Below are 13,898 nucleotides of genomic sequence, written 5' to 3' on the forward strand. Positions count from 1 at the left end.
TTTCTTTCAAAAACAAGGACATTTCTAAGTGACCACAAACTTTTGAACGGTAGTCTCTCATTGCTGATTAAAAAAAGGCACTCATTGTTGATTTAAGAAAAGGCAGGTGTGCAGACTAGGTTCCTCTTTAAGCATGTTTCAACTTGATAAGAGGCCGACGCCAAGCAACAGCTTGTCCCTGTGTGTTCCTATTTCCAAGCCTGAAAAACAAGGACATTACAGTGCACTAACCAAAGCAAGGCCTTGACTACTAACGTAGTAAACCACCTGCTTTCTAACTAGAGGTCGACCGATTAATCGGAGTGGCCGATTAATTAGGGCCGATTTCAAGTTTTCATAACAATCGGAAATTGGTATTTTTGGACGCTGATTTGGCCAATATTTTAAATTTTTTTACACCTTTATTTAACTAGGCAAGTCAGTTAAGAACACATTCTTATTTTCAATGACGGCATAGGAACGGTGGGTTTAACTGCCTCTTTCAGGGGCAGAACGACAGATTTTTACCTTGTCAGCTCGAGGATTCAATCTTGCAACCTTACGGTTAACTAGTCCAACGCTCTAACCACCTGCTTTACATTGCACTCCACGAGGAGCCTGCCTGTTACGCGAATGCAGTAAGAAGCCAAGGTAAGTTGCTAGCTAGCATTAAACTTATCTTATAAAAAACAATCAATCAATCATAATCACTAGTTAACTACACATGGTTAATGATATTACTAGTTTATCTAGCCTGTCCTGCGTTGCATATAATCGCTTAGGTACACGTTGCTCCAACGTGTGCCTAACCATAAACATCAATGCCTTTCTTAAAATCAATACACAAGTATATATTTTTAAACCTGCATATTTAGTTAATATTGCCTGCTAACATGAATTTCTTTTAAATAGGGAAAATGTGTCACTTCTCTTGCAACAGAGTCAGGGTATATGCAGCAGTTTGGGCCGCCTGGCTCTTTGCGAACTGTGAAGACTATTTCTTCCTAACAAAGACAGCCGACTTCGCCAAACGGGGGATGATTTAACAAAAGTGCATTTGCGAAAAAAGCACAATCGTTGCACGACTATACCTAACCATAAACATCAATGCCTTTCTTTAAAATCAATACACAGAAGTATATATTTTTAAACCTGCATATTTAGCTAAAAGAAATACAGGTTAGCAGGCAATATTAACCACGTGAAATTGTGTCACTTCTCTTGCGTTCATTGCATGCAGAGTCAAGGTATATGCAACAGTTTGGGCCGCCTGGCTTGTTGCGAACTAATTTGCCAGAATTGTACATAACATTGAAGATTGTGCAATGTAAGAGGAATATTTAGACTTAGGGATGCCACCCGTTAGATAAAATACGGAACGGTTCCGTATTTCACTGAAAGGAAAAACGTTTTGTTTTCGAGATGATAGTTTCTGGATTCGACCATATTAATGACCTAAGGCTCGTATTTCTGTGTGTTTATTATACACTGCTCAAAAAAATAAAGGGAACACTAAAATAACACATCATAGGTCTGAATGAATGAAATAATCTTATTAAATACTTTTCTCTTTACATAGTTGAATGTGCTGTCAACAAAATCACACAAAAATAATCAATTGAAATCCAATTTATCAACCCATGGAGGTCTGGATTTGGAGTCACAATCAAAATTAAAGTGGAAAACCACACTACAGGCTGATCCAACTTTGATGTAATGTCCTTAAAACAAGTCAAAATGAGGCTCAGTAGTGTGTGTGGCCTCCACGTGCCTGTATGACCTCCCTACAACGCCTGGGCATGCTCCTGATGAGGTGGCGGATGGTCTCCTGAGGGATCTCCTCCCATCCGCCAACTGCTGGACAGTCTGTGGTGCAAGGTGGCGTTGGTGGATGGAGCGAGACATGATGTCCCAGATGTGCTCAATTGGATTCAGGTCTGGGGAACGGGCGGGCCAGTCCATAGCATCAATGCCTTCCTCTTGCAGGAACTGCTGACACACTCCAGCCGCATGAGGTCTAGCATTAGGAGGAACCCAGGGCCAACCGCACCAGCATATGGTCTCACAAGGGGTCTGAGGATCTCATCTCGGTACCTAATGGCAGTCAGGCTACCTCTTGCGAGCACATGGAGGGCTGTGCGGTCCCCCAAAGAAATGCCACCCCACACCATGACTGACCCATCGCCAAACGGGTCATGCTGGAGGATGTTGCAGGCAGCAGAACTTTCTCCACGGCGTCTCCAGACTCTGTCACGTCTGTCACGAGCTCAGTGTGAACCTGCTTTCATCTGTGAAGAGCACAGGGCGCCAGTGGCGAATTTGCCAATCTTGGTGTTCTCTGGCAAATGCCAAACGTCCTGCACGGTGTTGGGCTGTAAGCACAACCCCCACCTGTGGACGTTGGGCCCTCATACCACCCTCATGGAGTCTGTTTCTGACCGTTTGAGCAGACACATGCACATTTGCGGCCTGCTGGAGGTCATTTTGCAGGGCTCTGGCAGTGCTCCTCCTGCTCCTCCTTGCACAAAGGCGGAGATAGCGGTCCTGCTGCTGGGTTGTTGCCCTCCTACGGCCTCCTCCACGTCTCCTGATGTACTGGCCTGTCTCCTGGTAGCGCCTCCATGCTCTGGACACTACGCTGACAGACACAGCAAACCTTCTTGCCACAGCTCGCGTTGATGTGCCATCCTGGATGAGCTGCACTACCTGAGCCACTTGTGTGGGTTGTAGACTCCGTCTCATGCTACCACTAGAGTGAATGCACCGCCAGCATTCAAAAGTGACCAAAACATCAGCCAGGAAGCATAGGAACTGAGAAGTGGTCTGTGGTCACCACCTGCAGAACCACTCCTTTATTGGGGGTGTCTTGCTAATTGCCTATAATTTCCACCTTTTGTCTATTCCATTTGCACAACAGGATGTGAAATTTATTGTCAATCAGTGTTGCTTCCTAAGTGGACAGTTTGATTTCACAGAAGTGTGATTGACTTGGAGTTACATTGTGTTGTTTAAGTGTTCCCTTTATTTTTTTTGCAGCATATTATAATTAAGTCTATGATTTGATGGAGCAGTCTGAGTGGTGGTAGGCAGCAGCAGGCTCGTAAGCATTCATTCAAACAGCACTTTCGTGCTTTTTGCCAGCAGCTCTTCACTGTGCTTCAAGCATTGCGCTGTTTATGACTTCAAGCCTATCAACTCCCAAGATTAGGCTGGTGTAACCGATGTGAAATGGCTAGCTAGTTAGCGGGGTGCGCGCTAATAGCGTTTCAAACGTCACTCGCTCTGAGACTTGGAGTAGTTGTTCCCCTTGCTCTGCATGGGTAACGCTGCTTCGAGGGTGGCTGTTGTCGATGTGTTCCTGGTTCGAGCCCAGGTAGGAGCGAGGAGAGGGACGGAAGCTATACTGTTACACTGGCAATACTAAAGTGCCTATAAGAACATCCAATAGTCAAAGGTATATTAAATACAAATTGTATAGAGAGAAATGGTCCAATAATAACTACAACCTAAAACTTCTTACCTGGGAATATTGAAGACTCATGTTAAAAGGAACCACCAGCTTTCATATGTTCTCATGTTCTGAGCAAGGAACTTAAACGTTAGCTTTCTTACATGGCACATATTGCACTTTTACTTCTCCAACACTTTGTTTTTGCATTATTTAAACCAAATTGAACATGTTTATTTATTTGAGGCTAAATTGATTTAATTGATGTATTATATTAAGTTAAAATAAGTGTTCATTCAGTATTGTTGTAATTGTCATTATTACAAATACATTTTATTTTAAATGAGACGATTAATCGGTATCGGCTTTTTTTCGTCCTCCAATAAAGGGTATCTGCGTTGAAAAATCATAATCGGTCGACCTCTAATTCTAACTACTAATGTAGTGAAAAGACCTGCATTGTAACTTATAATGTAGTGAAAATACCTACATTCTAACTACCAACTGCAAACAGTAACCACCGGTTGTCACGGCTGTTTGTAGGATCGGACCAAAATGCAGCGTGTTTGTAGTTCAACATCTTTATTTATTCGTGAAACGTAATGCAATACACTACATACTTGAACTAACAAAAACAACAAACCGTGACGCAGAGAGAAAACACACTACTCAAAATATAATCACCCACAAAAACAAGTGGGACAAACATCAGCTTAAATATGACCTCCAATTAGAGACAACCAGCTGCCTCTAATTGGAGATCATACCAAACAAAACCAACATAGAAATACAAAACTAGAAACTGAACATAGAAATACAAAAACAGACAAACACCCCGTCATGCCCTGGCCTACTCTACCATAGAAAATAACAACTTACTATGGTCAGGACTTGACACCGGTGGCCAAAAATGCCATGCTACACTAATGCTAGTCTAAATCAACAAATAACACAGGGTTCATCAGGGATAGGGTTAATACGTGGATCATAAGGCAGCTGTTAGTGGAGCTTATGTTCCCAGTGGATCACTTGGTTTCATGGTTCCTTTTACAGTATAACTGCTCGCTGTACCAAAACTGCATAACCGCATAATATAAAGGAATTAATTTTGGAGCCGCTGCAAGAAGTACCATCAGCCAAAGGTGTGTGTACAGTAGTAGTTACTGACAAGGTTCTCCATTTCATACATATGTCATTTAGCTTATACCAGGGCTCCCTTTAGTTGGCTTCAACACTTACAGTACATTTCATTCAGAAAGTATTCACACCCCTTGACATTTTCTACATTTTGTTGTGTTACAGTCTGAATGTATTACATTTAGATGTTGTGTCACTGGCCTACACATAATACCCCATAATGTCAAAGTGGAATTATGATTTTAGAAATGTGTACAAATAAAAAAATACATGAAAAGCTGAAATGTCTCGAGTCAATAATTATTCAACTCCTTTGTTATGGCAAGCCTAAATAAGTTCAGGAGAAAAAAGTTACTTAACAAGTCACAAAATAAGTTACATGGACTCACTCTGTGTCCAATAAGTGTTTCAAATGATTTTTTGAATGACTACCTCATCTCTGTACTCCACACATACAGTTACTATAAGGTCCCTCAGTCTAGCAGTGAATTTCAAACACAGATTGAACCACAAAGACCATGGAGGTTTTCCAATGCCTTGCAAGAAGGGCACCTATTGGTGGACGGGTCAAAAAAGCAGACATATTGAATATCCCTTTGAGCATGGTGAAGTTATTAATTACACTTTGGATGGTGTATCAATACACACAGTCACTACAAAGATACAGGCGTCCTTCCTAACTCAGTTGCCGTAGTAGAGGAAGGAAACCGCTCAGGGATTTCACCTTTAGGCCAATGGTGATTTTGAAACAGTTAGAGTTTAGTGGCTGTGATAGGAGAAAACTGAGGATGGATCAACAACACTGTAGTTACTCCACAATTCTAATCTAAATGACAGAGTGAAAAGGAGGAAACTTTCTACAGAAAAAAATATTCCAAAAAATATTGCAATTAGGATGCATCATGTGCATCCTAAAGTGAAAAGAAATTAACTTTATGTCCTGAATAGAAAGTACTATGTTTGGGGCAAATCCAACACAAAACATCGCTGAGAACCACTCTTCATACTGTATTTTCAAGCATGGTGGTGGCTGCATCATGTTATGGGTATGCTTGTCATCGGCAACAACTCGGGAGTTTCTTTTTGTATAAAAATAAATGGATATAGAGCTAAGCACAGGCAGTGTCCTAGAAGAAAACCTGGTTCACTCTGATTTCCAACAGATACTGGGAGACAAATTCCCATTAAAGCAGAACAATAACCTAAAACGCAAGACCAAATATACATTGGAGTTACTTACCAAGACGACATTACATGTTCGGGAGTGGCCTAGTTACAGTTTTTACTTAAATTGGCTTGAAAATTAATGGTAAGACTTGAAAATGGCTGTCTGGCAATGATCAACCAGCTTGACAGAGCTTAAAGAATTATAATAATGTCCAAATATTGTACAATCCAGGTGTGCAAAGCTCTAAGAGACTTAGCCAGAAAGACTTACGGCTGTAATCACTGCCAAAGATGATTCTAGCATGTATTGACTTATGGGTGTGAACACTTATGTAAATGAGATATTTCTGTATTTCGTTTTCAATAAATGTGCAAACATTTCAAAAAATATGTTTTCACTCTGTCATTATGGGTTATTATGTGTAGATGAGTGAGGAAAAATGATTTTTTATCCATTTGAAATTCAGGCTGTAACACAACAAAATATGGAATAAGTCAAGGGGTATGAATACTTTCTGAAAGCACTGTACATACATACTGTACATTCATACATACAGGAGAGTTCTTGTTCCCGCTGAAGCAACAAAGCCCCTCAACCACGGCAAGGCGGAGTCCACGAGAGGGGAACAAAAATCTGAAACGAGGACCAGCACTGGGTGAAGCGGTGATGGAATCGAGGTTTCCAATGTCCTAGAAGATATTGCTCATTAGATGGTTGGAGAATGTGCTTATTCTGTTAATTCTTGTACAATTTTTTAAAACTTTTGACCCCTTTTTCTCCACAATTTCGTGGTAGCCAATTGGTAGTTACAGTCTTGTCTCATCGCTGCAACTCCCGTACGGACTCGGGAGAGGCAAAGGCCAAGAGCCATGCATCCTCTGAAACAAAAGCCACACTATCATGCGTCCGACAAAACCAAGCCACACTGTTTCTTGACACAATGCCTGCTTTACCCGGAAGCCAGCCACACCAATGTGTCGGAGGAAACACTGTGCACCTGGCGACCGTGTCAGCGTGCATGCGCCCAGCCCGCCACAGGAGTCATTCGAGCACGATGGGACAAGAACATCCCTGCCAGCCAAACCCTCCCCTAACCCAGCCAATTGTGCGCTGCCCCATAGGTCTCCCGGTCGCGACAGAGCCTGTACTCGAACCAGGATCTCTAGTGCCTTAGACCACTGCGCCACTCGGGATAATGTTTCTATTCTTTGCAGATGGTTAGAACATTGGAGAATTAGATTTTTCTGGCATTAAACCTGTCCGGCGATTTCTTTGAGCTAACACAATAAATATACTTAATGAACAGACAATCTATCAAAAATAAAAAAACATCTGGAATAATACAAATAAAAAATAAAATGTTTCCAGAAAACAAATAAGGTATATTGTTCCATACATCATGATACTTCTTCCTCCTCCTCAGGCTCCTTCCTGGTTTGGACAGTCGCAGCCAATGGGTCATCTTCACCTTCCTCAACCTTGTCATGTCTCCTCGTCTTGGAAGATATTGATATAGTCTGGAATCAAACGGACATTATTACAGTATCATTACATAGAAACCATTGGCTAATGAGAAACCTAATTCGTAAGTTTAGTCACAAAACAATGGAGGACAGTGAAATACATATGTAGCAACTTCATTTGATCACCCAGTTGAGGGAACTGGAGAACTTCCCGGCAATGTAGGACATTTAACACTTGTAGTATATTTGAGGTTAAAAAGGCTTTTAAAGTTTGCAGTTTCCACTTTGAAATTTCAGATTAGATTTTCCTCATGAAAAATGTATCAACCCTTACAAAAATGTCTATGAATTATAATTTTCATAATAATTCAAATTTCCTGTTGCTGCACGATTATTTTCCTGCTGTAGCAAACTGACTCAAATTAAGATCCTACATCTGTAACTACTCACTAACCACAGCATACCTGTTCTGGTGCCTTGGCCACAATTGAACTCCTGGAAAATATTGTCCAGGAAAAGAAAATATATTAACTTGAGCAAAATCAATATATGATCATCTAATGCAAATGCATTATTTTCACAATGCAAAATTCAGTTCATGATATTACAGTAGTTGATATTACCAAGGAAACTGTCTGTATTTCCACCAGTACCATACAAGTGCAGCAGAAACAATCAGACATAGAATGACCAGTAGAACCCAACAGGCAGCAGAGGTCTCTGTGAAGAGATAGGGAATACAGTTATTATAAGAAACAGTCTGTATTTATAATTACATGTAATCTTGTTGCCCTAGCAACCATCATGGCTCTAATGCAAACATTTTCCTGCAGAAAGCAAAGAGATAATACCAGGTTATAAGTCATGTACATATGCAGTAAGAGATGAGTGTGTATCATGACCATCTTAGTGGTTATACAGTAACTTCCTATAGAAAGGGGAATGAGGCCATAAGTCTGATACTAACACATGCAGTGAAAGATAAGTGAGCATCTGGCTCAACTTTGTCATCCATGCAACATCACATTTCTCATAACTTCATATATGTGTTTTATGTGTATACCAGGAATGCCTATATTGTTGCCAGACAAATGTCCCTATGGGACAATAAACTATTCATTCAATCAATCAATCATGTAACAATTATAAGCATCTTATAAAACAGCATAAGCAAATAGTTAAGCAACCAGCATGAATAGTGTGTGAGTGGGTGTGTGTGTGTCTCTCTCTCTCAGGTGCTTCTCACCAGAGGATATGTGTACATAGAGGGAGCCAGTTGCTCGTCCGTAAGGGTTGGAGGCCTCACAGACATAGAGACCATTCAGCTCAGAGTTGAGACTGAGGAGGTGCAGTTTGTCTCCCTCTGCTCTCACCGAAGACCCAGGCCATGGCTGGACCAACCTGGGGGAGAGAGAGGAGAAGGGCTTTGTGTGTGTGTGAGATAGGCAAAGGCATCATTTGACTACCATCATAATATATGAACATACTGAAGCTTCAAGCTAATCTGTTTCATATGTTTAAACAAGTGTACCTAACATTTACATTTAAACTGGTTTGAACTAGTTTCCAGTGAGTACCTGCTCCAGGTGTAGTTGGGTTGTGGGTTACCATCTGCTACACATAGTAAGACTGTGGTTTTAGAGGTCTCACTAAGGGTAACGTTCAATGACTGAGGTGGATCTATGAGAGAGAGAGAGAGAGAGAGAGATGGTTACAGTTACTGCAGATATAGAATGTAAATAGACCTACACACCAAGACAGACCCATAACAATGACACTACAGACTCTGAGCAGTGGGCAGGAAAGAAACTTTCATCCACAGATGAGGAAACACTAAGAAATATTTCTTCCTTCATTTCAGTTTGATAGATTACTTGCAGTAGAGGAGCAGTACAATGAAAGCACATAAAGGTCCATACCACTTGTGTGCCTCAGTGGATGTCTATAGTGTAGGACAGTGGTAGTAGAATATATTTACAGTGGATGTTTATGCTGTAGTTGTAGGTCTTCTCTGTTACCAGGGCAGACTGGTTGACCACACACTGGACCTGCTGCTGATTGGCTGCTCTGGTCGGCACCCCGAGCAGGTGGCTGAGTACTGTGGTGGTTCCGTTGGCGTGCTGGGTGGAGTTAGTCACTGTCCTCAACAAACTGCCCAATGTACCTGTCTTCCACTTTACATCTGCCTGTGGCTTGGCTCCAGCAGCCACACAGGTTGCCAAGACAACCTCATTCTCCCCGGTGACAGGAGTAACATCAACTGTCACATTCACCACTGGAGGGACTATGACCAGAACACAAATCAACAGAGAATAGAAAACATGAACAAGTCACTAGTTATAAATGTGGAACCATACATGAAAAAAACAAACAAAATACACACAGCCCATCATGTGAAACTTATCCAAATGCTCATGTCACATGACCAACAAACTTTAAATAAACCCTTTCATGTTCTCCATCTGGCCAATTGCAATATACACCATTAGTAGCTATACATTTACTGTATTGGAGGTTTGGTCAAATCCAGTTAACAGGTTTTAGCTCACCCTGATGAGAGGTACCTGCACCTGAGGTATTAAGTTTCACACACATCACTAAAGCTGTTTTTCCATTTTCAGCAGTTCCACTGACAAGCATTCACAGCCCAGTGATTATGCCGTTCAGGAATGCTGTATATAGTGGTGTATATATTCCAACATCTGTTCCACCATTAGGTAAACTATTAATGCCTGTACTCTTCTGGTTACAGCTTGAGTAAGAGGATACACTCTTAGGAAAAAAGACGCAAAATACAACCATATAATGTAGTGTTCTTTGGTTTGTTCCTAAGTGATAATACATCATTCACACGTGATAGGCTATTATTGTCACCTATCAGACTATTCTTTATTTAGTGTCGTCTTTTCATATACTAAATAATATATGTGGGAAATTAGTTTTTATTTAGAGTGGACCATTATCATGCACATGTCACGGAACAGGGGGAGGTTGAGGGTAGAGGAAGGACAGGAGTAAAAACAAACAAAATAGAACTATTGTAAAATTGACTTTGTCCATAAAATGTATATAGTATTCACTAGTTTACTCAAATTAGGGGAGGGGTGGTAGGATTAGAAAGTAATAAAGTAAAACATATTTTTTTAAATGGGATGTGTAAAAAAAATGGGATGTGTATGTATATATATATATATATATATATATTTGCAAAGAATATATGGGGGATTGGAAGTGATGCAGACAATTACATTGATGGAAGTTAGAATCTATCTGTAACATTAAAGCTAATCTACCCCTTTAAAAAAAAGTACTTTGCGTTGTCAGGGAAAATGTATGGAGAAAAAAGTATAACGTTTTCTTCAGGAATGTAGTGAAGTAAAAGTAAAAGTTGTCAAAAATATAAATAGTAAAGGAAAGTACAGATACCCCCAAAACTACTTTAAGGAGTACTTTAAAGTACATATATTTAAATACTTTACACCAATGCAAATCATAGTCGCACACCTCATGTACCCTAGCCCATATACCTATATGTTTTGATAAGGTTTGTATCACAACTAAAGTGGTCAAATAACTTCTTAAAATTAAGCACATTCATTTGCTTTATAACAGGTAGAGCCTACTGGCATACACAGGCTGTGCTTGAGTTTCACGTTTCGGGAAGATCATTTTCACCATAAATACGCACCTTTATAATAAACCATTAGACGCATAATTGCGTTTGTCATCACTTTTGAGAACAGTGCAAGTGCAATCGAAAATCACACCAAACACTTATCATCAAAACAGCTTTTTCATACTTTTAAAACTCACCTCACTGTGATGATCAATTTGAAGAAAGAAGTTCAACAGCAGGTTGAAACAGTGTAACGAAATGGACAGAGCTCACAAGGTGATGATTAATTCAGAACATCCATATGCACATTAGAGCTTATGCATATGTATATCAGCATTATGGTTTCCTAAATTAAGAACTGGGTAGCTGCAGGAACAAGGTTGGAGAGCCCATGGCATACAGCGTTTAGGTGAAATATCACCTGTCGGGCAGCGAGAGCATACTCCTCAAACAGTGGTTGACGCGTGGATTGAAAGAAGTGTTATTGTATTTATTTCTCAGCTGCTCTTAAGCACATGCTCCACTTTAAACAAAAGTGGCCTACCTATCATCAGTGAAAATCATTCCGTCGGGAAAACTCGCGGCCTCCATTCCCTATTCGAGTGCATACAGACGACATGTATTTTTTTTTACACATTAGTGAAGACAAAATTAAATTGAGAAATGTCTCATGTGAAAATCGCTTGACGAGAGAACAGCTGTGCTGCCTAAGAACAGAGCTTTTTTGCTACTTTCTCAAATCATCAATAGCCTATAGTCGCACCATGCAGCCCATATATGTTCTGATTTCTAAGACATTTTAAGGTTGATATCATTCACAACTAAACTCTAAATCCAGTATATAGGACGTGTTTCAAGAAAAATATCCTTCAATTGTACTCTTCATAATATAAAATCATATAAAATAAAATAATGGCACGGGACTTAAAGCATATCTTGTCAGCTAAATAACAAGCCTACAGCATATGGCATGGAGTATAGCCAGATAGCATGCAGTAGGTCAACTCATATTTTGTTATTCTGAAATACATTTTCTTCATATCATAATTTTTATTTAGACCTGATTAAAATAATTAATTAATGTATTGTGATGGTGTATATTAAATGTATTTATTATACTTTTTTTAATGTAGATCATCAGCGGCTTGTATGTGTGGAGGTCCGGAGATGCTAAACGTGATTATGTTAAGAAACAGTCAATTACTGTGAGACATGCCTTCTTTATTTGCATGGCAATAACCGACAGACAAAATTTCATTACTGCTACAGATTCATCAAATAACTATTTCTTCCAAAAACGGTTCTTAGGATAAAAAAAGTTTATAGGTTGAATCTTATCCCTCTGGAAAGAACCCGTTGGGCACCTTTTTTTCTAAGCGCGGAGAAGATGGAAGATGAGGGTTCTGTAGATGAGGGCTCTGCTCTTGCTTCACTTGAATAATGAAACTACCAACTTCTTACCTTTCTAGTATTGATTATCACATTAAGTCTTTCCACACTGTCAATCATAGAAACAGTGATGCAAAGAGTGAAGGAAGAGTTCTTACCAAGCACAGTCAGAGGTATCTCTGTAGTGTATGCTCCACTGGGGAAAACACTGAAGATACATGTGAAGGTGCCTTCATCCAACAGTCTGACAGCTGTTATTCTAATAGATCCAAGGTTTTCTGATGGGTTCCCAATAAACTGGACTCTACCTTTTAATCCATTTGGTGCAATAAACTTAATAGCCCCATTGGGATAAATCAGCATAAAATTATGTTTCTGTGTTTCTTCCCAAGTACTTTTCTGCCATGTTATCTGTTCGAGGTCCTCAGTTGTCTCTATCAGTCTGCAGGATAAGTCCACATCCTCCCCCTGTACCACAGTCCTGCGTCCTCCAATCACCTGTGTACCTAAAGAGAAAACACAAGCCAAAAAAACTGTCCAAAAGATACCAGTAGAATAGATGCTTATGAACTCTAATAAACAGAGATGTTACATAAACACACAGACAAGACCATTATTAGTATTTAGCTGTGCTTATGAACTATGATATCCTATTGATGCTGAAATGTGGCTATTGTAAAAAGAAATGGCTAAAGCACATACTGATCTGGGTCCAGTCTAGGCTGAAACTACTTAGTGAATATGTTATTAGAATAATAAGCCAAAAGTCCTGACTCTATTCTAACACTTAATCAAGACTAAGATATTCAATACATTCCCAGATACTTGTGCATGCTCAGCATGTCTCATAACTACTGAGTTAAAAACATAGTAAACATACTCAGTTAAAACATAGTAAACATACTGAGCTGATGTGTGTGCCTTATTGTACCCTAAAAGGACAAGGACTACAGTTGAATGGTGGGATTGTGTGTTTGGTGGGTGTTATTGTCTTGCCTTGTGTCAATAAGAAAAAAGAGACAAAAACATGAGGTCAATAGTATGGCATTTTATGACATCAATTGGAAACCTACTTTCTGTATCCCTCTGGATCATGAGTAGAATCACACCGCACAGATTCCGTAACATGCTTTGCTCTTCTCATTGCTATGGTCAGAGGGGAAATGTAATTATGGAATTATATTACATTTTAAAATTGGTGATTTGTAAAAATGAGGACCTATTCATTGTTTATGTAAAACAGTTATGTAGGCTAAGCTGTATGTAAAATAATGTTGAATGCAATAATATGAATTCATGCAATGGTCTGCAATCATCCCTCTTTGATGGAGACTATGCACATCTTGCAATGTAGCCAAAACCTTTTCACAAAAATAAACAACCAGGCTTATATTGGTCAGTAATAATGGAACTAAACATGTGTATCTGTAAATTTAATAGACCACTAACCTTTGATGAATGGAAGTTCCTCTGCGGAAATAGCCGAGACATTTGTTTTTGACGTTTGTGCTGACAGAAAAATGTCCTGCTGTAGGAAAACACTAATTCAGTAAGCCACATCAGCTATAACACAATGGGGTGGATCATGGATGAGACAGTCTCCAACCCACTCGCAGACTGCTGGCTTTTCATAGGCTATGTGCTTCCTCTTTGAAAGCCCGTACCACCTTATACTGGTTATGAAACATACACATAGGC

General features: G+C 39.8%; 1 protein-coding gene across 1 annotated transcript; it reads right to left on the bottom strand.

Moving 5' to 3' along the window:
- Positions 1-3,992: 3,992 nt before the first annotated feature.
- Positions 3,993-9,522, bottom strand: LOC145850360 (nectin-3-like; the record flags this gene model as incomplete). The annotated part of the gene is made up of 7 exons (XM_082969235.1): positions 3,993-6,421; positions 7,129-7,249; positions 7,660-7,690; positions 7,819-7,915; positions 8,442-8,596; positions 8,773-8,875; positions 9,174-9,522. Coding segments are annotated over 6 exons (855 nt in total), but the record flags the coding sequence as incomplete, so codon positions are not given.
- Between the last annotated feature and the right edge of the window lie 4,376 nt (positions 9,523-13,898).

This window comes from Salmo salar, chromosome 25 (assembly GCF_965601325.2).
Source record: "Salmo salar chromosome 25, fSalSal1, whole genome shotgun sequence".
Taxonomy (NCBI): domain Eukaryota; kingdom Metazoa; phylum Chordata; class Actinopteri; order Salmoniformes; family Salmonidae; genus Salmo; species Salmo salar.